This window comes from Triturus cristatus, chromosome 8 (assembly GCF_964204655.1).
Source record: "Triturus cristatus chromosome 8, aTriCri1.1, whole genome shotgun sequence".
NCBI lineage: Eukaryota > Metazoa > Chordata > Amphibia > Caudata > Salamandridae > Triturus > Triturus cristatus.
In genome coordinates, this window is record NC_140591.1 from 588,230,713 (window position 1) to 588,254,297 (window position 23,585).

The following is a 23,585-nucleotide window of genomic DNA, read 5'->3' on the forward strand; positions in this document are numbered from 1 at the left end:
GAGAGAGAGAGAGAGAGAGAGCATCTTAGCTTTATGCTACTTAACCCATTTCAACGTGAATGGACTTCTTAGGAAGTCTTCACGTGCTGACACCTTTACAGAACTTGCCCGTAAAATGCTAAGTAGAGATGTCACGTTAGTGGTAGTGTAGGGATAGACTAATGATTTTTACTTACAAACCCCCAATGAAGGGAAATTTGGATGTCGGAGCCATTCTTTTCTGTATCCTGATTCTGGAACCGATTATTCTGTGCATGCTGCACCGTCTCAATTTCACCCGTAGGTTTGGTTTTGTATTAGTTCCAATGTATTTCTACACCCTCGTCTTGAGGTGCGTGTATGTCCAATTGTTCTTGGCTTTGTGATAAACTTACTAAACTTGATTGGGAGTCTGTGATTCTTAGGAGTCATAGTTAATTTGGAGCAGTAATGCTTGATTGACCAACGATTTTCCTCCCCTCCACACTTTCATGCAGACCAAAAGAGACATCGGCCTAGGGTTCCAGAGTAAAGCTTGAACGGGGAACCTGGCTCCTTCACATGCTTTGACATCAAGAATACAGGGAAAGAGAAAATGCTCCTTTTGCTGAAAATGGCATTTCAGCAATTCAGAATGAATGTCTATACTGGTGATGAAAGTTATGGTCATCGATGGATTCCATCACATTGTGGAGAAAAATACGAGTGTGGCAGATGCCAAGCCTTATTTAAAATATGTTAGGAATGATTTTTGAGACACTGAATATACTAAAACTAGTGAAACAAAGTGCTTACAAAGAAGGCCACCAACAGAGCAACACCAATGGCCAATATGGAAGTAAAGCAACACATGGGGAAACAAACCTTTCACAAAGCAACCGTCATCTCCTTCTGACTAGCTGGGTAAACAACTTTAGAGATATTCAGGATTTAAATAAAATCAGGGAATGGAGGAAATATTAGGATAATAAAAACTAAACATAGCAGTTAATGAGCAAAATGTCCAGAAGTTGTTTTTTTTAAACAGAAACCCAGATAATCTTAAAAATGTAATTATGGAATGTCTAACACAGAAATTGGTCCTTGAAATGGTCAAAGAATGATCTAATTCAAAGGACTGAATAATTGATGATGACAGAAGAAAGACCAAGATAAAAAAGAGGGACAATAAAAACAGACAATATAAAAGGAGCTAATGAAGAAAAGCAAGGACATGAAGACCTGTACTTGATAAGAAGAAAGATCAGCAAGAGTCAGTTTATAGTACCAGTCACCCAAAGGTTTATATGCAAAGGAATGGCTTTCAAAGACAGTTAGGGTCCTGATATGCTATAAGAAATTTCCTAAATATCACTTATAGACCTATAAGAAAGTTGGACTCATCCAGTAAAGGAGGGCCGAGGACGTAATCCAATCCAAAGAAGAACAATTTGCAGTCACCTTTTCTCATTCAAAATGTATAAAAGCCATGAGAATATCTAAAATGGGAAGTAACAATGCAAGAAGACATTAAAGAGAGCAGTGATCCTCTTCACCAAATGTGTAGCGCTGATTCAAAGACTTAAAGGATGCATGTAGAGTTCGTTATGCATCAATCAATACCTACACATACCTACTCATCTGCCTCTCTTTTACCTTGCTACTGCAACATTCCATCCCTAGGTGCACCAACAAACTAGAAAGAACAGGGTTACATAAGATTAGGAAATTCACAACATAATTAAAGATCAAATATGATAACAATATAATTAATGGTATACATATAAATATGTAATACATCTCTCTCCTTTGAAAGTAAATGTATGGAACCATAGGATGAGGAGAAAATAATTTCTAAATAACCCTCCAATATGGTTTACATGTTCTTGTGGAGGTTTTAACCTACTCAGTGATGGTTTCACGGTTAACAACAATCTCTTTATCAGATTCGAGGCTATTTTTTGGAACACGAACCACTGTCCTATCATTTTTTCTCTATCATTGGGATAGGAAAGGTGAGTACAGTCACTGAGGGAAACATCATGGGAAAAATAACTAACTTCCTCTGTAGTATTTTTGGTTGGACCATTAGAAGTCACAGCGTTGGACTCACCTTTGCATTGGCTCACCATTCGTACACTCCAATATTTGCCATCTTGCGTAATCATACAATGTTTGTTAACTTTAACTACCTTAAGAGATCTGGAAGACTTTGGAAGTGTTCTATTACTCAACCTTGGATGTTTTACTCTTCCCCAATTGTCTACCTTTATGCAGGTAATTTTGGACCTGAGCCTTCTTCTCTCAACCTCAGAACCCTTCTACTCCTCCCTTATGTAACACTACTATCAAGATTCAGACATTTTTAAATTACCATAGTAAGATAATAAATAGTAGGATGTTTCCCTTTAACAGCACAAAAGGAGAAACCCAGTGGTGGAATTGTACAAGATTCTATATTACCACAATCTCTCTCTAATGACTTGAATCCTGTAGGAGTCCACCTGGTACAGCAAGCAAGATACAGTCTTTAAAATAAAAAATGCATGGTTCCACTTGACGATTCCATTGCGAATCATATAGAACATGTCTGATGTTGTGACTTGAAAGGAATTCTGATGTTTTCCGAGAAACGGGCTGGACACCTTTATTGGTGGCCAAAACTTCAAGAAGGACTTTTATACTAAAGACCCCCATGAGGAAGCTGATCACAAAACTAGTAATCACTCTCTCAACCAATGTGAATTCAGGCCACTTGGAGTGGAAGTTAATAAGAGCAAGAGCAAACTGACAGTGTATGGGTAAAGCTTTAAAAGGTTCAATGATGTACAGTGCCACCTTTTCCCCAGGCATGATGGGGCCACCCAATAGGGTAAAGATGCACAGAAAATGTGTTGGAGTTGTAACAGATGTGAACATTTCTAGCTAAAAGGTAGGCCTTGTGGTCCATGCCCAGCCACCAAAAGTAAGAACAAAGTAGGTTTTTCAATGCAGACATGCGTATATGAATCTGATGGCCATCTTTGGGCAAGGCTTCTATCACATCTTCAAGTAGTTTGCATTTATCAATATGTAAAACCAGGCCATCCACCACACTCCGTTTGGATGACAAATGGAAAAGGAGTAAAGTGGACTTACAAGGGTTTTACTGAAAGGGCATCCTTCTTTGTTTAAATCTCTTCACATCACACAATGTTTTAACATTCTCATCTGATGTAAAATATTGTTCTTTAGGTACATCACGGCAGCAAATGTTAGCAACTCATGAACACTTGTCACCACATCCAGGTTATGCTCCTCACAATCCCAATCAGTTGTTACATCACATGGGAGTCTTGACAAACATTCTGTAGTTAAGTTGTATTTACAGGTGCAAATCCTTCATAAAAACAAATGCTCCCGAAACTTAGAGGTTAGCCAAACAATACAAGCTATTGCAACAAACCCACCAGAAGGAGAGAGAATGTTGGCAAAAGGCTTATGGTTAGTTCGCAATACAAAACTGTTTACCATACATGGTGTCTGAAACAGTCAACTGTTCATACACACACCAGCAATTCACATACAATTGAATCTACTTTCATAATCTTTCAATGTTTTGGATGCAAAAGCACCTACTCACTCATACCCTGCATATTTTGTGTGAGAACATTACCTAATCCATATGCACTTGCGTCCACTATGATGCAAGATATGTTTACACAGAAAGATTTTAGAGTAGGTGCACTAATAATCTGTGATTTGATGTAAACAAATGCTTATTGCTTATATTCCCTCCACACAATTGTTATTCTTTCCTTAAGGTCTTTCTAAGGTTTCAAAGTTCTTGATTAATTTCCTGTAGTATTCACACGTCTGTGGAGTAAAATAACTTGTCTGTGATGGAGCCTTTATAATGGCCTCTACTAGGGACTCGATAGGGATATTTACTTTGATTGACTTGAATGTCCAAGATAATCCACTTCTTTTTGAAACAGAGGAACGCTCCTCAGAGTTCAACACTAACCCATTCTGTGACAGCCTAGAAACCCTTCTGGAGATACCAAATCCCTAGTGGAAAATTGAGTGCCATCTTGAAAACACTTGAATAAATGGAAGATAGCCCTCTAAAAACGAACACAGCTAATGCGAATCCAAAAGGCATTCTCTTGCATTTAAATAATCCAAATGGAGTGAGGAATGCAGATAAGCTCCTAGGACTCTGAAGCCAGTTCTGTCTGATGATATGCTGTTTTCAAAGTTTTGAAAAATGTTCTTCACTATCCTGCATTGGGGCTTACTCATTGATGTTAGGAAAAGGGTGATTGTCGATGAAGATGCATACATCAAGAGCTCTTAAATCCACACACAATAAAAGTTGTCCATTTATTTTTGCTAATACAATGAGAGAGGCCCACTCAGATGAATATCATTCATCAATGATGAATTTGTCAATGACAGTTTTCAACATGTGCTTCAGCCCCTTTCTTGCACTTATGTGGACACCACATAATTTACGTTTCATTGGAATCAATTCATTCTTCAAAAATATTCTGTGAACAAACTATTTCAGCTTATCAATTCCATTAGTAAAAACCAGAAGAAATTATTTGAAAATCTGGATGTGCATGCCTGGATCCTGAAGAACAGGCACTGGATCCAATGCACACATGGATGAAGTACAATTTTGGGTACTCCATCATCCCTTCCTCCTAAGACACAGACTCATTGCTGATCTACATAGAGTTTAATTCATGCTGAACTAGCTGTGTCTACAAAGTACTGTGTGAAATGAATATCTTACATCTGGCTGTTGCAAATGTTCCACTTTTACCACTGCTCTTTTGTTAAACTTTGTTCATGGGTTTGATAGGTTGTCTGTTGTTGAGAGTGTGGGGATCAGCAGTAATTTGATACAGTTCTTACATCTCTGGATACTTTGACAAAGTGTCAAATTCTGCCACAGGATTGACATTTTTAACCCTATGTGGGATACCCTTTGAATGAAGCTAAATGCAGCTTCCTCGTCAGACAGATAACAAATAGCTTTGACTTCACAATTTGTTGTTCGTCTTAGCAAAGTTGTCTTCATTAGTTTCTTTCACCCAGGACCCTGACTGTTCCATTGCTTTAGGTGTGGTAATTACTTTTGAAAACGTGGGCGCTCCCATTACTCAGAGATGTTCTTTTATTGAGTTTTTTTTACACTTGGGGCCTAACTCATAAAGGTAAATTACACTTGCATAAGTTTACTTTTTTGGTATTCAAAAACTACGAGTTAATAGTACGTTTATGACTGTGGAGATTGCACAGTCAGGATCGAGAACTCAGCACATAAAAAGATAGGCATGTCTTATGTTTTTTTATTGATTTTCAATAATACCATGTCCAACAAACTTAGTCATGTCAGTTCACAATAAGCAATGAAGGGTGGCTTTACCCTTAACAAGAAAAAGATTACATACACATTGTCAGATCAGCTAAACATCAATTATCTGATTTATTCATAAGTGTCCTCAGTCCAGCCGGGTTCTGGGGCCAGACTGTCGGTATGTTCCGATAGATAAGCTGTGAAGGGTGCCCAAAGTCTTTTGGCCTCGATCTGGTGAGCAACCCCTCTTTGTAGGTCTTTAAGGTGTCTCTGCAATACACCAGGTCTGTGACCCATTTCTTAATCGTGGGACTGATCTTACTATCCCAGTGTATTGACACTCTGCGCTTCGCCACGAGTAATGCTATAGCCAGCAGTTTCTTCTTCGCTGATGGAACCCCAGAAGGAGACCCAGGATGCACACTTGTACAGAGCACGCTAATTCACACTGAGTGACGTCTCGAAGGATATTCACCACTTGCACCCAATAGTCCCACACCTTCCCATAACTCCACGCCATGTGAACAAAGTCCACACCCTGTAGCCCGCACCTACGGCATGCAGCGTCTGCCCTCAGACCCTGGCGCCACAGCTTCTGGGGTGTGTGGTAGGCCTGATGCAGGTATTTTAGATGTATTATGCGTAAGTTGCCGTTTGGTGTCAACATGTCTGTGAGGCCACAGCAGGCCGTCCAGTCCCCCTGGGACAGAGGTGCACCGAGTTACTGATTCCACCTCTTATGGTAGTCAGGGCGCATTCTGTCTGCATTGTGTGGTACAGTCGGGCTACCAAGTGCTTTCTAGAGGGTTCCGCTATTATCATCTGTAGCGGGGTTAGAGCTGGGGTCTCCGCTGGGAATTAGGAAACAGGACCTTAATGGCCGCTTTCAGTCTATGATAGTTAAATCTAACCAGTAGTGTTTGATTAGTGATATAATGTAGTGCGGATGCTTCCACAAACTGCCCTTTGGCATATAAGTCACCCATTGTGCTTATACCCGCTTCTCGCAACATGGCAATATTGCCAGCGTCTTGTGTCGCTGATAACTCTGGGTGATTTGCAAGTGGCATATTGAGGCAGCTTATTAGCCCTGTTTCCCAGTTGTTTCCAAGCTTCAGCGGTGGCCTGTACAGGGTTTATTTCAGTGCGCGGGACCTCTTTCCGTTTGTATAGCAAGATCTGGTGGAGTGGTATGGGGTGAGCGTCTCCTTCCTCGACTGCCAGGTGGGGCAGGTACGGCTCTGGATGGTACCAATAACTGGCATCGTGTGCCTGTGCACATAAGTAATACAGTTTGAAGTTCGGGGCAGCAAACCCACCTTGATTGTAAGGAAGTGACAGCGTGTCCCAGCTAATTCTCACCTGCTTTACCGCCCACACCATTTTGTTAATGTGCATTTGTAGTGTTCTGAAAAAATGGTTTGGTAGTGTGATCGGGATGTTGGTGACTAGGTAGAGAAATTTGGGTAGTACAACCATTTTTATAATGGCTATCCGATCCGCCAGTTATAATGGTAGTTTGGCCCACTTATCCACCTGTCCCTCGAGTGTGTCGATTGCCCTCCCGTTATTCATTCTGATTACTACCTCGGGGTCCCTGTGGATCCAGATTCCCAGATATTTGACTGGGTCAGTCTGCCTTTCTAAAGGATAGTCTAATGCACAAGTTTGGGTGCCCTCTGTAAGGGGTACAATTGTGGAGTTGTTCCAGTTAATCTGGAGCCCAGAAAATCCCCCGAATCGGATGTATTCTCTCAATAGTCTCGACAGGTTGTGCTGGGGTTCTCTCACATAGAGCACTGTGTCGTCTGCGTATAAAGATATGCCTATTTGGCATTGGTGGAACCTGAGTGCCGCATCTACATATTTTTGACGGATTTTGCAAGTGGTTCCAGTGCTATAGTGAAGAGTAGTGGTGATAGTGGGCAGCCTTGTCGTGTGCCGCGTCTAATCCGAACCAGTTCGGATACCTGCCCATTCACCCTAATTCTAACCACTGGGTTCGTTTAAAGAAGCTTTATCCATGTGAGGAAAATTATAGGCATACCCATCCTTTGCATTATAGCAAATAGATTCCATTCCACTGTGTCAAAGGCTTTGGCCGTGTCCAATAGGACGGTGGCCGCCTCCAGCCTTGGGTTTAAGACATGTAGCAGTGCAAAAATGGTGCGAATATTATGTGAGGTTAAGCGGTTCGGGATGAATCCCGATTGGTCTGGAAGTACGATGGCCGGCATTAATGGAGTCAGTCTGTTGGCCTTCACCTTAGCCAGTATTTTGGAATTGGTGTTTATTAGGGACAGCGGACAATAAGAGTCCCATCTGTCTGGAGGTTTGTCCGGCTTAAGGAGCGTAATTATGAGCGCCTCCCTGAATGTGGGGGGGAGAATCTGCTGCTCATGCGTGTCTGCATACATACGCAACAGGTGTGGACTGAGCAGGTCCGCATATTCCTTATAAAACTCGTTTGTGAGTCCATCTGGGCCAGGCGCTTTGCCATTTGGCAGGGATCTGATCGCTTCCTGGACCTCTGGGACCATCACTGGTTGATTCAGGTATTCCCTATGACCATCAGACAACCACACCAAAGCTATGTCCTCTAGATATGCCGTAACTGCTTCCGTTCCTGTCGATGTGTACATGTGATTGTAGGCTGTAGCAGAGGTGGAGGAGATACCAGCATTATCATAGTGAGTTTCTCCTCTGTCATCAGTAATTTGTATCACTGTATGTGTTGCATTGCACGTTTGTATTTTCTGAGCCAGGGTATGTCCTGACCTGCCCCCCTCACCATAGGCCCTAGCCGTTTGCCTCTTCAATATGTATTTAAGCTCATCCTCTGTGAATTCATTGTAGAGAGTGAGTTGTTCCTTGAAACGCCCAAGGACTTCTGTGCATTGTGTGTTTTCATATTCGTTCTCTAACAGTTTGATGGTCGCCTCTATATTTGGCAGTATGGAGCAGATATCCTTCAGTATCCCTGCACTGGTACTAATGCATGTCCCTCGTATGGTGGCTTTAAATGCCTCCCACACCACCCCCGGGTCCTCCACCGACCCCACATTCAGCTGGAAGTATTCCTCTATCACCCCCGTATGGTGTCACTAATAGGGTCTAGTAAGGACTTCACGTTGAAACGCCATATAAATTGTGGTGTGTGTATGTGGGTATGTCCACTATTAGTAACACAGGTTTCTGGTCGGATAGTGTCCGGGGGAGATGCTGGACGTCTGCCACCCATCCATGAACACAGGAGGTGACCAGCCAGTAGTCCAATCTGGACCAACACGCGTGTACAGTAGAGGTATATGTGCCCTCTCTGGTGTCAAAATGCCGGAGCCCTTATTCGTCGACCAGGTCAAGCTCGTCCATGCATGCCCGAATCTCCCTAGTGGCTTGTTTGTGATATTCTGTTGCATTCCTTGACCAGTCCTGTTCTGCGTCGAGTGTGAGGTTGAGGTCTCCCCCCCCCCATATAAGGTCAGTGTAGGGCAGGTCCCTTAGCCGGTTGCATATTTCTGTGTAGAAATTGGGGTCATCTATATTTGGCCCGTATGTGTTGATCAGGCCCACGCGTGTGCCGCGGAGTGTGCCCGTTAAAATCACCCAACGACCTTGGTCATCTCATAGTACTTGATCTAGTTGGAATTGTATTCCTTTTTTAACCAGGATGATAACCCCCCGTGAGTATGTTGAATAGGAGGAGGCCTCTGCCAGTTCTGCCCAGCTTCTGCCCAGTGCCTTGTAAGCATGGATGGTAAGGTGTGTTTCCTGTAACATTGCTATCTCTATGTGATGTCTGTTGAGATAGGCCATCACCTGACGGACTTCCCTAGGATTGTTAAACATCTTAGTGATCTATTACCAGCCTGTTCCGGCATCTCAATGTGTTACTTGTAGGAGTAAATGATAGTAAAACAGCCGCTTCCGCAATACAGTTCCAACATGACTTGGTTACATAAAAGAAATAACAAAAACTTACAAGACTATCAGTCCCCCCCCCCACTCCCGCATCCCAACCATGCCGGAGGATGTCCCCAATACCTGAGAAACCTGAAATTCCCGACACGTGCCTAATACACTCTCGGCAGAACTCACAACTTTGCGTACAACAGTTAGGGGCTTACCCATCGAGGGGGTGTGCCTGAGTTCCATCAGGCTCCCCTGTTGGTACCGGGGAGGGCCGTGAGATCTGCAGTCAGTATTGCGCCAGTCTTGCTTTGTAACCCAGTAGGGATCTTATCTGTCATGTATAGGAGAGATTTTTGCAGTTTCCATGGCAGCGGAAGGACCTCATGTTCTGCAACCCTGTGCTGCGATCCAGCAGCAGACAGCTTCAGTCGACATCTTTGGTCGTGTCTCAGCAGGGACTAGGTGCAAGTCATTGCAGCTTTCGGAGTGGTGAAGATCTTGTCTTTGCCTTTGTGCATTATTTGAAGACGGGCCGGGTAGAGCATGGCGTATTTTATGTTGGCCTTTTGCAAACAGGACTTTACTTGCTGATACTCCTGCCTGGCCATCTGCACCGCCACTGTGAAATCTGGGAAGAACTGTAGTACGTTTCCTTGATGATTGATGGTACCCTTTTATCTTGCCAGCCTTAGAATCACATCGCGATCTCTATAATTTAGGAGCCTGGCCACAATCAGTGGTGGTGGCAATCCTGGCGGAGGTGGTGGCGCAAGTGTCCGGTGCGCTCTCTCGACAATGAGCATGTTAGACAGTTCTGCCACCCCAAAGATTTCCTTCAGTAGATTTTCAACGTATTGTTCCATGCGCCCAGTGTTTGTCGACTCCGGCACTCCTGCAATGCAAACATTGTTCTGTCTGGAGCGCGCCTCGAGCTCCTCGTTCTTGGCCTGGATGACAGCCATAATTTCTCCATGTTGAGGCTTTTTGTCTGTAGTTCGTGCACCGTGTCCTCCGTCGTGGATACGCGGGCTTCCACTTCTGTAATCCGATTTGCCTGCTGGTCCAGTTTAGTGGATGTGTGATTAATGCTGAGATTGATGTGGTCTATCTTCCCTTCTATGGTAGCCAGGCTTTGTTGTACTGCCGCCAGGGTGGCTGCAAGCGTATCCAGACTTGTGTCTTGGTCGTCCATGTTGGACGCGGCGTCACTAGTGGCGCGGGTGACCTTTTTGGTTTCAAAGGACAGCTCTGGTTGTGCCTAGTCCAGTTTACCCATCAGGACTTGTTTGTGAGCAAGGCGGGGCCCTTAGGGGACAGGTAAATGACCTGGGGACCGGGCTTATGTGAGAGTAGACCAGCCACTCCACGTCACAAATCTGTACACCACAGTGAGCCTGCGTCGTATTGTCCCTTTGTCGCTGTAGTCTTGTAAATGTTGTGGCACGACCAGACCCTACGCAATCCTCGCTGTCAGCACGCCCCACCCTAGAGGCGCGCGGTCATCGGCACCTCCATCATGCAGCGTGTAGTGTTTTTCTGTGTTCTCCCTCCGCCGCAGCTATTTGCAGATTTGATGGTCAAGGATGTGTGATTACCGACACTACCAGTGCCGGGGAGGGCTGCGTTTGCAGGGTCAGTCTCTGCGACTCGGTTGGCCCGCTGTGTGTGTGTTCTTGTCAATTAGGCCGTCGGAGCGCTCCTTCCGCACTTCACTGTCGACATGCCTCAGCTGCCAAGCACCAGAAAGTCTTCGCACACTAGACAGGGCCAATATCAGCTCTTCGGTGCAGTTACGGAATGCCCCTCTGCCACAGCCGCTCCCGCACCTTCCACTTCACTAGGCCTCAACCGCGCTGCGGGGTTTGAGCCTCGGTACCAACGTGTCAGCCCAGGCTAGGCCGCAGGCGCCCTCCCTCAGGAGAGAGTCTGTGTGTCCGCTTCATACAGAGACCGAGACCCTAGCCATTCTCCCGCCGGCCACCTCAGCGTGGCCGGCGTCCCCCACGTGTCTGGGCCACAAGCAGTGATCTAGTTTCCCAGAGCAGGCAACGTCCCACTCACGGCAGCCAGGCAGCGCTACAGAGTCTGGGCGGCATGGGCCGCCACTCACCAGTGTGGTCCCCTACCGGATGCCGGGGCCTCGATCGCAGCAACCACGGCGTTTGCTGCTCACTGATCCACCGCAGGCCGGGGCCCGACTCCTCAGGGCAGCAGCTGCAGTGCATCAGTTGTTCGGCCCACACCAATCACCACAGGAGGAGACCGCGCCGCTACCCCGCTGAGGTCTCGGCTGTTACAGGGTAGCTGCCATTTCCTCAGTCTCCTCCGGGCCAATCCGCTGTAGTGCCTCTCCGAATCAGCTCCGGTGAGTCATTTTATCGTCCTCCAATGCCCACAATGTTTACGAGGATATGCCACTCAGTTTGTCGCTAATGTTCTGGCATTAAAGCAGGATTATGATGCGTTGTTGGGTCACGGCCGGCCGAGCTGCACTATAGTGCGGCCATCTTGCCGTGGGCTCTCTAGCGCCCCAAAAAAATACCAGTCCAGTTGAAATAACAAATCAGAGGGCAAGTATGTCACTCGAGGAAATATGGAGATAAGTGAAAAACAGAGCATCTGAGAGAGAGGTGTGGCTCAGCGGCCATAGCGGCTGACTCCAGAGCGTGGGGCTCACAGTTCGATCCCCGGCAGCAGCCTAGCTCATCATTATTTGACTCTGGGCAATAGCTCACTTAATCTCATCGTCGCCCTCCCCAGCACCTGGATACCCTTAGGGGTGATATGTTTGCACTTTACAAATGTACAATGTAAAAAAACACAAAAAAAAGAAGATTAAAGCAAAGCAAATCACTGCTGACCTGGCACAAGTGGGGATTGAAATAGAAAGGACAGCGGTGATCCTCATCACCAAATGTGTAGTTTGTCAAGGATGCAGGTAGATTACCTGATTCATCAGACTTATATACTTCATATTGGCTCAACTACTTTTATAAAACCTTGCTATCCCAATATTACATCTCTAGTTTACACCCACCAGCTAGAAGGAACAGGTGATATAAGGTGGGAAAAGCAAATCATAAATAAACATAAAACATAATTATGGAATACACATAAATATATAACAGGAAGGCAGTGAAAAAAGCAAAAGGCCATGGATGCAATACTTAAACTAAAGTCAGCCTGTAGTAATCCAGGTCCCAGCTATTCCATCACTATATTCCTCCCAGTGCTACTGCAAGAACGGACCAATCACATTCAAATAGCTCTTGGCCCTACTCCAGGAGGGACTATCCTGCACAACCCTGTAGGTCTCTCTCCCTTGAAATGAAAAAATAAGCACAATCAGACATTATCCAGCTTTATTTATCTGTGATGCAACTCATAGGAATTGTGTCATGTTTAAAAGTTCAATCTGGCCAATAGGTGATCTGATGTCCCACAGGAGACTGAAGGTTTAAATGCCCAAAGACCAAACCGACCCACAATCAAAACCTGTCTTTTCAGGCCTGAGCAAAATAGCAAACAAGCGAGTAAGCGAGAAGAAATAAAATGCACGGTCTACTTGTTTTCCTACCCATACCACATGTTTTTGTAAATCACTAATTACATTCTCAAAATCCTACCTATGAAATGAAACACAAAAGTCTTGTGTTGTTTTGTACGATGTCCGTCAAATTTCTTTGACTAAAACGTGGAAAATTATCTTGGAGGATGTGCAGAAACATAGACCAGTCGCCAACATGTTCCTACATCTGAATCAGTATGGCATGCAGAAACATGACACTGTGAGATATGTTCCCTCTGCAGATTTCACCAGGAAAACATGAAGATATCTGTGTGTTGATAAGCCTCTTTAAGCCAGAAAATACCTGTAGTAATCAGTGTGCAAACTCTGATTTGTAAGATAATTCCTCAGGGAAAACCTGTAGTGGTGTAGTTATCCTGCATCCTGGAGCTACTGCACGCAGCAGAATCAGTAATTCCAGATGCTGCATTACTGATGTGCTTTTTCTGCACACCTCATAATGACTCATTTGAAAAGATAGTCAACAACATTGTCCAAAACTAGCAAGTATGATTGAAAAGATAGGACAATAACTGACCCATGAATCTTTGTTTTGTGTTCTTATATCCTTCTATGATGCCTGAATCCTTGAGACGCATTACATATACTCTTCAAGAAGCTCATGAACATACGTATACATGGTAAATTCAGTTAATCTTGCAGTAGTCCCAGTTTTAAATGGAAGATGAAAAATATAACAATTCACGCTAAAGGCTTTAAGCGATACTGAGCCATCTTGAAATAGTTACTCATCTCATGAAGTGGAATGTCCTGGGCAATTTTACTTACCCCTTCCTCAGATTCCAGCACCTCTGTTTTGACTCTGACTGTCGGCATCCCGTCAAGCATTAGCATTCTGTTTTCGAAGACACCTATACCCTGTGAAGAAAGGGGAAAGAAACGCCTTGAATAAATCTGTAGCAAACCTCTTAAAAAGTCAAATATGAGTCATAACTTCTCCAAGCTATGTATCAATCTTTCAATTGACAACTGTTTTCAATTTCTTTTGATTTGTCCAAGGGTGTTGAAACTAAATGAAACTGAACAGTCCGCATGATGATACATCTGCCCCTCATCAAAGGATGAAACATTTGCCCATTTGTATTGATAACCATTCTGAATATACAATGATTTTGTCTTGATGACTGGCCTGCAATTCATTTGTATTACTACGGATTCATAGTCATGTTAAGTGGAAGGGTGAGCGGTAAACTGTGCTGCACCGGCAGAGATTATGGGGTTTTGCCACAGAGTCCTAAAAAGCCCTTACAACCCCTTACTGCTACCCTTTTCCAAGTCCAATAAACTCCTCACTCCCCTTTATCCCTACCCTTCTCTGAACTATAAAAAACCTACTACCCCTTAATGCTACCCTTCTCAGAACCCTAAAAGCCCCTTACTACTCCTTACAGCTACCCTTCCCTCAACCTTAAAAAAATACTATCCCTTAACGTTACCCATCCCTGAAACAGAAACATGTACTACTCTAATTTACCCAGCCCTGAATCCTAAAAACCCTTAATGCTTCTTAATTCTGCCAAACCCTGAACAATAAAAAACCCTTGCTGCTCCTTAACTTTACTCTTCTCTGAACCCTACATTTCCATACTACTCCTTAATGCTGCCCATCCTTGAACCAAAAAGCCCTTAGTACCCTGTAACACTACCATTTCCTATACCCTAAAAGAACCTTACCACTCTTTAATGCTACCCTTCCCTGACCCCTAAAAAAACCTTACACTAGCCTTCCCTGAATCTCAAAGCTTTTTAACTGACCCTTAACGTTACCCTTCCCCAAATCCTAAAAACCATTTAGTACCACCTAACGCAACTCACCCCTGAACCCTAAAAGCTGCTTACTACCCCTTAACTGTGCCCTTCCCTGAATGATACACACCTTTCCTGAGCTCTACAAACCCCTTACTATTATTTTGTGCTACCCATCTCTGAACCCTGAAAACTCTAACTACACCTTCATTAAAAACTAAAAACTCATTACTATCATTTAACAATTTCCTTCACTGAACCCTTAAAAGCTCTTACTACACTTCAAGGCTATCCTTTCCTGAACCGTACAAACGTCTTCCTACCCCTAATGCTCACTCAACGACTTTGCCTGCTCAAAGCAAGGGGAGACTTAGGGTGAAATACTGCAGAGACCTGGGAATCAAATTGCAGATTTCCCTCATAATTCTTCTTTTTTAAGCAACCCTCAGGGCCCCACTTGTGATCCCTGTTATTTCTATCGCAACCTCCGTCTCCACAGTTATAATTGCCCTTGGTATCTGGAATTCTGTGGAGGAGTTACTGGATGAGAACAGGGGTGTTGTTATAAGACCCTAAGGGCCTGATGTAGGTAAAACCGAAATATCGAGTCCTTAATAGCAAATTTAACCGATTCGCCATTAAGGACTCGCAAAATTGATTGTAGGTAGGAATCGCTAAAATATTAGCGATTCCTTAACATTCCTTAATAACGAATCCCAAATTGAGATTAGCTAATAAGGAATACCTACCCATTCATTCCTATGGGCTAGGAGGCCCATAGAAATGAATGGGAAGATATTCACTATTAGCGATTCGGTATTAAAGAATGGCAAATAGCGGACGCTATTTCAAGGGTGCCAGGGTGTCAAAAGTTGCACCCCTGAAGTGTGCATGTGTGCACATGTGGCGCACATACATGCCCTAAGGGCATGAATGTGTGCCACATGGCACTTTAAAAAAAGCAAAAAAGTGTTTTTTTAAAGGAAATCGCTAATTACCACCAACTTGAAGTTGGTGGTAATTGGCGATTCCTTAAGGCTAAAGTGCACTTACTTTTGTGCTACTTACATTGCATTTAAGGAATCGCAATTCCCGATTCCTTAAATGCAAGAGCAAAATAAGGAGTCGCATTTTTGCGATTCCTTTTTTTGCTAGTAGGTTTAAACTCACCTACATTGCTCGCAGCCAAACAGCGATCGGTAACGCTGAAATTCTGCTAATTTCAGCATTACCGATCGCTATTTGGCCACCTACATCTGGCCCTTAGTTGCATTAAGTAACATGGAACAGCTTATGTCTTTAAAGAGTTAGAAGAACATTTATAGGGCCTAAGTGGAAGATATTTCAGGGCTACATTCTGGCTGTTTAAGTATGGTGGAGCTGTGATGCACTGCCATTTGGGAGAAATGAGAGCCATCCACTAACAGAGTAATTTATAAAATGCTGGATATTTTGATGTCATACCGCAATTTGGTAATGTGATTACCACAACTAGTTAGCATGATATTACGGCAAAGTTGAGATAATATGAAAATATTCTTTCTGTCTCTCTTTCCACAGTTAATTGAAGTACATTTATCAGCTGCACTGTAATTGTGTCCCCCACCGCTTTTTGGCGGCTCTGGCCCTCGCGTTTGATATCGTATTGGGCGCCATTTTGGGTTGGTTGGTTTCAGGGAAGCTCTCTTCTTCCCTGGCGCTCTAGCAGTCAGGTGATTGGGGCGGAGGCAGTCCGTGGACAGAGCTCTATAAGTGTGGACTGAGGTAGGATCACTTTACCAGGTTCTACACCATCGCGCGCTGTGCCTACTTCAAGACGTGTTTGCAATTTTTAAAATCCCCTGTTTTGTATTTTTGTTGTTATTAGGTTAGCCTAGCTCCTTTTCCCCTGTTTTACTCACCCTCCGCACTGCTGCACTGTAATTGTGTCCCCCACCGCTTTTTGGCGGCTCTGGCCCTCGCGTTTGGATCGTATTGGGCGCCATTTTGGGTTGGTTGGTTTCAGGGAAGCTCTCTTCTTCCCTGGCGCTCTAGCAGTCAGGTGATTGGGGCGGAGGCAGTCCGTGGACAGAGCTCTATAAGTGTGGACTGAGGTAGGGTCACTTTACCAGGTTCTACACCATCGCGCGCTGTGCCTACTTCAAGACGTGTTTGCAATTTTTAAAATCCCCTGTTTTGTATTTTTGTTGTTTTTAGGTTAGCCTAGCTCCTTTTCCCCTGTTTTACTCACCCTCCGCACTGCTGCACTGTAATTGTGTCCCCCACCGCTTTTTGGCAGCTCTGGCCCTCGCGTTTGGATCGTATTGGGCGCCATTTTGGGTTGGTTGGTTTCAGGGAAGCTCTCTTCTTCCCTGGCGCTTTAGCAGTCAGGTGATTGGGGCGGAGCCCTATTTGTACTGGTCATTATGACGCGCAGCGTTAGCGCGCAGCGTGAGCGCCACAGTGACGCCGGAGTCACGCCAGAGTCCAGCCCGTCTGCGCCCGTCCGCGCTGAGGACGGGCTGTCCGGCTGGACATCAGGTCAGTACAGGGAAAGTTTTACATCCCGTTCATACTCTATGAGCGACTTACTTAGGCTAAAACCCTCCAGACTCCCATGTTTCCATAAGACCGCTCCGGATAAATTTGTACTTCCTTTGGGTTGTGGCTGTTCACTGGTAGGATCGGGAGATTTGATCCTCCCCCCTATCTCCCTTCTGTCAACACATAACACCAAGGTTGAAAGCAATCTGATGGGAGAAGACTGCATTCTTATTAATGCTCGCTCATTAATAAAAAACAATACGTCTTTTAAGGAGCTTGTATTGGACAGGAAACCCTCATGGGTCTTTGTTACGGAAACATGGGCTAGGGACTCCTCTGGTCCTGATTTGGTGGAAGCAGTCCCTATGGGCTATTGTCTGTCTCGGCAGGATAGAATCGGTCGCGTTGGAGGAGGTTTGGCGATTTTGTATAAAGATACTTTTTACTGCCACACTGTATCTTTATCAGACCCTAAAGACAATTTTCAGGCTATGTACTTTTCTTTAAAGGCTGCTCATGAGTCCATTTTCAATGGGATTTTGATCTATCGTCCCCCTGGTCCCAGAGGGGACTTCGGTCATCAGCTACTCCACATCTTAGAACCCTATTTCGGTCGCAAAAACCTTACGGTTCTGGGAGACCTAAACTATCACTTAGAATCTCTGGAGTCTACCGATACTCTTTCCCTGCTGGAAGTTATGTCAGCCTGTGGATTGACGCAATTGGTCAGAGGCATTACCCACCGAGCGGGTCACACGCTTGACGGGATCTTTTCGAACGATGAGAGGTTGGGAGTAAGGGACCCCTTTTTTCTCTCTTGGTCCGATCATCTGGCTGTCCCATTCGTGGTGTCTTGCCCGACTATGAACAGGCATAATAAAGCTCCTAGCAGGATGGAACTCCGTAGGGATTTTAAGAAAATTACGGATAGCTCCTTTGCTCCTTGGGTTTCTAGCCATTGCTGTCTCTCAAGAGGAGAATGTTCAGGGGGCGGTAACGCTATTTGAAAAGGCTGTTACTGACGCACTGGATGAGTTGGCGCCTATCCGGGTGCGTTATTCAGCGAGAAAAAAGCCTTCTGCCCCTTGGTTTTCGGAGCATCTAAGATCTCTCAGACAGGAAGTTAGGAGACGGGAGCGGCTCTGGCATTCTAGCTGGGATTGGAGGAACAAGGAAGCCCATAGAATCTTGATGAGGAAGTATAAGCAGGAAGTGATAAGGGCTAAACAGGAATACTTTACGGCCCTTTCCTCCTCTCTTTCCTCTCCTAAAGAGCTTTTTAGGATAGTGGACTCCCTTATGTCCCTTCAAACTCTGGACCCTGTTACTGCTTCGCAGCAACTCTGTGACAGTATAGCTGTCTTTTTCCAGACAAAGATCTCTGATATTTATTCCACCTTGGAGTTGCAGAGGACTTCGACCATTGAGCCCCCGGTATTCAGGGATGTGGCTCATGTTCCCATTGCTCTAATGGATAATCCCTCTCGGGGACATTTGGAATCCTTTCCTCTTCTCTCCTTGCAAGATTTAGAGATCCTCCTGACTAATACTAAGTCTGGTTCACCTCTGGATATTTGTCCCCTTAAGATTCTTAAGCAATGCAGGGAAACCTTCTTGCCTCCCCTTGTTGACATCATGAATAGGGCCATAAGGGAGGGTATCTTCCCTCCTCAATGGAAAAGGGCTGTAGTGAAGCCCCTACTCAAGAAACCATCTCTTGATCCTGGGGTCTTAAAAAACTTCCGCCCCATCTCACTGCTCCCTGCCCCTGCGAAGATGTTAGAAACTCATCTCAATAAACATCTCGCAGCTTTTGTAGAAAGCTCTGGCTGCCTCGATCATTCCCAGCATGGTTTTAGGAGGGAACATAGCACCGAGTCGGCCCTCACCATAGTGCTGGATAATATCCGCACTCGGGTAGATGGGGGTCAGACCGCCCTCCTTATCCTACTGGACCTTACGGCAGCCTTTGATACCCTATCTCCCTCAGTCCTGTCATCTCGTCTGAGGGAGATTGGGGTTAATGGAGCAGCTTTGTGCTTATTGACCTCTTTTCTTGGTCAAAGAGAGCAAAGAGTGAAGTTGGGGGAGTTCCTATCTCCATCCCTGTCTGTGCAATGTGGGGTCCCTCAGGGGTCAGCTTTAAGCCCGACCCTTTTTAACATATATGTGACCCCCCTTGCCAGACTTATAAGATCTTTTGGGATGGAGGTAGTCTCCTATGCAGATGACACACAGATCCTCGTCTCTCTCTCCCAGTCAGTTATGTCAACTGCCTCCAACTTTAGATCTTGTATGGAGGCTGTAGGACAATGGATGATTCACAACTCACTGAAACTGAATGGGGAGAAGACGGAGGTGATGGTGTTTGGCGGAAAGGAAGAAGTCTGGTCACATGATTGGTGGCCTGATTCATTGGGAATGTGCCCTGACCCCACCTCGTCGGCTAAAAATCTAGGCGTTTTGATCGACCGTACCCTTAACATGTGTCAACAAGTTAATAGAACGGTCTCTACCTGCTGGGGCATTATATACAGATTGAGAACAATCAGACACTATCTCTCACAACAGGCAAGGAAACAAGTGGCTGTTGCTCTTATCGGTTCTCGGCTGGACTACTGCAATGCGCTTTATGCGGGACTTAATAGAAGTCTGCTGCAGCGCTTGCAAGTAGCCCAGAACGCAGCAGCTAGGTTTGTCCTTGATTTGCCTAGGTATGCCTCGGCTACCTCTGCCAGAAAATTGTTACACTGGCTGCCTATAGAGGATCGCATACTCTTTAAGACCATGTGTATGACCTTTAATGTGATAAACAGCATGTCAGCATACAATGCATGCAAACAGCATTTGTGAATGCCTATGTTTACATTTGATGATACAATAAAAGCCAGACTTGTTGACATGTGTCAACAAGTTAATAGAACGGTCTCTACCTGCTGGGGCATTATATACAGATTGAGAAAAATCAGACACTATCTCTCACAACAGGCAAGGAAACAAGTGGCTGTTGCTCTTATCGGTTCTCGGCTGGACTACTGCAATGCGCTTTATGCGGGACTTAATAGAAGTCTGCTGCAGCGCTTGCAAGTAGCACAGAACGCAGCAGCTAGGTTTGTCCTTGATTTGCCTAGGTATGCCTCGGCTACCTCTGCCAGAAAATTGTTACACTGGCTGCCTATAGAGGATCGCATACTCTTTAAGACCATGTGTATGACCTTTAATGTGATAAACAGCATGTCAGCATACAATGCATGCAAACAGCATTTGTGAATGCCTATGTTTACATTTGATGATACAATAAAAGCCAGACCTAATGGCTTTGTCAATGCTCGTTAGGAGAAATATTCAGAAACTTTATCATGCTGCTAAATTGGTACAATTTGATTAATATTCTTGTTAAGCAAGGGTCTGCATCATCATCAAAGGCCCTGTCAACTGAGCTTGTGAGGTGAAGTCTGCAATCGAGGATTTGGCGCACAGTCGGGGCAATGCGTCACTTCCAAGGAGCTGCAGGGCTACGATGTGGGGCCTGGCATCATCGTTGAGGATGTCGTTGACGAGGAATGCAAGGACCTGCACTGAGGATGCGCCGTTCAATGGCGGTTCTGATGATGCTGCGGAGGCAATGCAGGAATTTGCAATGGTCCAATCCATGCAGCAGTGGTGAATGAGCGGTTTTGCTTGACTTTGCACCGTGCAGCAGAGGAGATGCTATGGTTCCTCTTAATCCACAGAGGCTGAAAAAGCACCTTAAGCCCACCTCCAAGGGTTTATTACTGGGGTGGCACCACTTGGTAGGGTAGACTCACAGATGGCAAAATCCAGGTGCAGGGGCAAAGTTGTTGGAAACCTGTTGTGTCCCTGTGGCTTCAGATTAGAAGGCCATCAAACTAGCCCTTGGAGTCCCTCTGGGTTCTGTGTTCAAGAGATGCAGGTCCAGTCCTTTTCACCCAGGCATGAGGGCAGGAGATCATCACAACATGGCAGCAGTCTTGGAGAGCAGAAGTCCAGCGGAGTGGCAGTCCTTTCAGCAGCACAGCAGACCTTCCTCCTGGCAGAGTATTCCCATGTCCAGAAGTGTTCTGAAGAGTTGACGTATGAGGTCCAGTATTTACCCAGTCCTGCTTTTGAAGTGGGGAGAAGCTTCTAGAGGCATGCTCCAGACTTACTACAGTAGGTATGCAGCCCTCTGTATGAAGGTATGACACAGCTAATTCAAGTGTAAGTGGGGATGGGTCCAACTTCTCCCTCCTATCCTGCCAGTGATGACCCAGCGAGTCACACTTAAGCTCCTCATTGTGTGTGGCTGCCTAGGAGGAATATATAAAGCCCAATTGTCAACTACACCCAGTCATGTGCTGCAGACACAGGATGCAGGCTTCAGGAACCAAATAGCTGATATAGGAAAATGCCAACTTTATAAAAGTGGCATTTTCAAAATTGTAATTTAAAATCTAACTTCACTATAAGTTAGGATTTTTCATTACAATTGCAGACACAAAACAAGAACTGTCACCTGCTCCCATTTTGAAATCTGACTTATAAAATGTAATGAGGTAATTCCAATGTTATCCTATGGGAGAGGTAGGCCTTGCAGTAGTAAAAAACAAATTTAAGAGGTTTTCATTACCAAGACATGTAAAGGTTAAAAGTACATATCTAGTTTTTAAATACACTGCACCCTGCCCTCTGGGCTGTCCAGGACCTGTCCTAGCATTGACTTACATATATAAAAAGTATGGTCTGGACCTGGCAAAAGGTTTATTTTGCCAGGTTGGAATGGCAGTTTTAAAGCTGCACACACACCGGTATTCCTGATACATGTTTTAGGTAGCATTCCATTTACAGGCCCTGAGCACAGGTAGTGCTACTTTCATTGGGAGTCACAAGTATATTAAAGGTGCCAATTGGTAATAAGCCAATCTTGTCATGTTTTAGGAAGAGAGAACAGACACTTTAGCTCTGGTTAGCAGGGGTACAGTGCACAGAGTCCTATGTCCAGCAAAAATGAAGTAAGCAAAGCAGGTTTGAAGGCAAAAAGTTAGGGGCCAACCACGCCAAGGATGCCATGTCTAACTCTCTGTATTTAGATTTTATTTTTTTGACATTGTCTCTTGTGCCAAACTTAAACCAATACTGTATTGGTTAAGAGTTTGGGTCACACCAGAGCTCATCGACATTGTGGCTGCTTTTGTTGATGTACTTGGTTTCCCATACAGTGCAGCCTTTGGGTTGTTTAGGTATATTAAGATCATGTTGGGGCAAATTGAACTCTAACATTTTAGGAGCCATCTCACCAAATAATGTGTTACGGTACCTCAGACATAAAGTCAGAATGCAAGCTGTGGTCTGAGGGAAGAAACCTGTCTGATGCACATTATGAATTTTTTTAGAAAAAGTATCTCCATTATTAGTTGTGGCCAGTTACTTTTCCACTGCCTAGCTTGCCAGACGGCACTTTGTTGACTTGTGATAACTGTTAGTGTTTATCATTTAAAGTTCTTAGTGCATTTTGTTACTGCATCAGTGTATGTGTTTTATGGGTTTTGCCTGAAATAAACAAAATATATTAAATTGAATTAAATACACTAAAGATGAAGAGGTACACTAGTAGTGTTGATTTTCGTATTTTCCTCAAAATGGGCAAGTTGAAATGGAAATAGCAATCTTGGATTTGTGAAATATGTTTTTTTTTATTAATTATCCCTATCACTGCATATTCAAGGGTTCTTGATTGATTACTGAGATACATTCAGATAAATTTACATGAAGGTCTACAACTAAAGCGAGTGAAATTCAATGACCATACAGGTGTGAATTTTGCCTAGACAAATTGTTTTGAAATTAAATGGGCAATATTTAAACAACGATTCAGGAATAAGCAAGTGTATGTCTTAAAGACCAGATCCATGATTCTTTACTAAATAAATCTGGTTTGGAGTACACATTTTGTAACTTTTGAATGTTCTTTTTGTTTTTATGAGAAATGTGTGTACTGTAGCATTTTGGAATTTTTGAGGAGTCTCTTTTCTATGTTCCATGTTTTACGAATTGGCTATTCTGTCTAACGAGTGCCTGTTTCCACTCTGAGAATAATGGAAGCTGCAGCCAGTCTAAAAGCACATGACACAATAATGACAAAAATGAAGTAGCTGGCCATCACCAACTCAAATGTAACCAGTTGTAACAAAGCACATTCTAATTTCATACTCTGGACAAGGGGTCTAGTCCCTAAGCAGCTTACTAAAAGCCAATAGACCTGAGTTCTACTCCCAGCTTCTGCACTTGCTATTTGATTATAAGCTGTGTGATTGTGGACCTGATTCATAAAGATTTTTCTAGGGTTGGAGCAACTTACTTTTGTAGCACTCCTGGCAATTCGGGCTGGACTGTTCCCATGAGGCACATGGTCAAGATTGATTTGCATATGGCCAGGTCTAAACTGGGTTGGCATAGTGAGCAAAAGAATGATGCATTTAACCCAGATCTCTTGACTGGGGGTAAATG

The 23,585-nt window shown here is 44.3% G+C and overlaps 1 protein-coding gene across 7 annotated transcripts in view; it reads right to left on the reverse strand.

The window, feature by feature from the left end:
- KLF12 (KLF transcription factor 12) overlaps positions 1-23,585 on the reverse strand; it is a 987,741-nt gene that overhangs the window by 382,633 nt on the left and 581,523 nt on the right. For all 7 annotated transcript variants that reach the window (XM_085622009.1, XM_085622005.1, XM_085622011.1 and 4 more), the window contains one exon: positions 13,578-13,667. In XM_085622009.1, the coding sequence (XP_085478135.1) occupies positions 13,578-13,667 (90 nt within the window). The remainder of the gene's footprint in view (positions 1-13,577; positions 13,668-23,585) is intronic.